Raw genomic sequence first — 1,943 nt, 5'->3', positions numbered from 1 at the left:
GGCCCCAGAAAGTCATGGTCACTATCCTCCTTCTACATTTGGGGCAACTCAAGCTCAGAGAAATTGAGTAGCTTTTCCAAAGTCACCCACCAGAGAGCAGTGTAGCTGGGATTATGACTGAGGTTAGATTATGAAGAGCCAAAGCCTTGTCCACTTTTGCTGCACCTCACTCCTTTCCAAGTGCACACAGGAAGGAAAGCCCAGATCATTGCCATTACTACAGAGCCCCCACCCCATCCTTCTACATCCATTCACACATCACTCAGATAAAGCAAAGATGTAGACAATGTGGATGTGACCAGTATTGGCAGTATGGGCTCAAGACAAAGAAATAAAGTTAAATGCATTTACCCAATAGATGACAACCATATCATCTTAAATATCTTTTTTTCTCAGAGAGCTGGAAGAGTTTACCTATCTGTTAGGTTTTCTCTGTGTCCAGATTACCATTCCTGGAGCCTGAAACCACAGAGGAGCAGCAGAGGAAAAAACCCACAATGGGGAGACCAGATCCCTAATCTATGCAGTGCCAGGGCCCAAGGGAGGGATTCTCCTAGCTGCTGTATTCAGCAGGGTGTGTGTTTAATGCCCACCAGGAGATCACATGCAGTCTCTGGTCTGAACATCCAGAGCAACACAGCCCAGCTGCTAATGCCGCCTGGCTTCAAACTCCAGCTTCGCTGTGTACCAACTCTGGAACCTAGAACAAGTAACTTACCATCTTTGTGCCTCAGTTTCCTTATCTGGAACATGGAGTTAATAATAGAACCTGCTTATAGGATTGTTGTAAGGAGTAAATGTGACAAGATATGTAAAATGCTTTAAAGGCTGAAGCAAATATTAAGTGCCATATGAGTGTTGGGTAGTATTATTATTATTATAGAGGTGGCAGTTCTTGTCATTTGGGCTCTGCAAATTCAACAGATGGGTACAGGTGACCCTTCTCTGCTAGGTCCTCCACGGACTCTATCACTGATCATCATGAAAACACCCTGTTATGTATAGAGAAACTGAGAGCTTAAACATCCCAGGCCATGGTCACAGTTGGTAAACACTGGAACAGAGACACAATCCCAGGTCTCTCTGACTCTAAGGTCATGCTCTTCCCCTTAGCACTGACTCAAGTTCTCATGAAATTTTGCATTGAAGTTTAGCCCAGATCTAACTTGCTCCTGTTAAATGCTCCTCACTCCCTTTTTCGGGTCAAGTGTAATCTCTTGGGTCAACCCTGGAGGAGCCTCCCAGCACCCTCCTCCCTCAGTCTATTTACTACACTCACTTGATCTTGGCGTGGGCTCGGGTGCTGGTGACCAGCCGGAGGGACAGCTCATTCTCGTAGCGAGGGATGTCATCACAGTACACGGCCTCCCCAGATGCCTGCATGGCCGCGGCCAGGTGGGGCAGGGACCGACCCACCATGTCCTCTTCAGACTGACCCTTGGGCACCTCCTGGAACGACATGATCACAGTCAAGCTGAGCTGCAGAGGACACTGTTTCCCTCCAGGCCTGGGAAACTGCAGAGAGCTTCAGCCAAAGCAAACCTGAAGAGTGAGGATGGAGAGGCAGGATGGGCACAGGGTGAAGGAACAGAAAGGCATTGCAAAGGGTCATAGTATCACGATACACAGGGGAAAAAAACCAATAACTAAAGAAGAACCTCAATGTCCATTCGTTGGGGGTTGAGTAAAAAGCTTATGCTATATGCATATGATCGAATAGTATGCAACTATTAAGACATAGTATTGAAGAATTTAAATTAGAAAAAAAGAATGTTCATGTTAAATGTAAAACCAGGACAGAAAACATTGTGTGTGCATATGCTGATTTGAATTCTGTAGGAAAAAAATATATGTTATAAATATAGCATATCCATGTCCATGTATGCATAGGAAAAGATGGAAAGAAGTAAACAAAAATATAATGAATTTCACTTAGAGGTGAG

General features: G+C 44.9%; 1 protein-coding gene across 1 annotated transcript in view; it reads right to left on the bottom strand.

Annotated features, from left to right (window-relative positions):
• Nucleotides 1-1,943, bottom strand: part of LOC115290731 (xanthine dehydrogenase/oxidase-like) — a 55,753-nt gene that overhangs the window by 17,130 nt on the left and 36,680 nt on the right. The window contains exon 13 of the mRNA XM_029938556.1: nucleotides 1,280-1,449. Coding sequence (XP_029794416.1) covers nucleotides 1,280-1,449 — 170 coding nt within the window. The remainder of the gene's footprint in view (nucleotides 1-1,279; nucleotides 1,450-1,943) is intronic.

This window comes from Suricata suricatta, chromosome 4, assembly GCF_006229205.1.
Source record: "Suricata suricatta isolate VVHF042 chromosome 4, meerkat_22Aug2017_6uvM2_HiC, whole genome shotgun sequence".
NCBI lineage: Eukaryota > Metazoa > Chordata > Mammalia > Carnivora > Herpestidae > Suricata > Suricata suricatta.
Note: the sequence above shows the minus strand (reverse complement) of the source record. Positions and strands in the feature narration are given on the sequence as shown.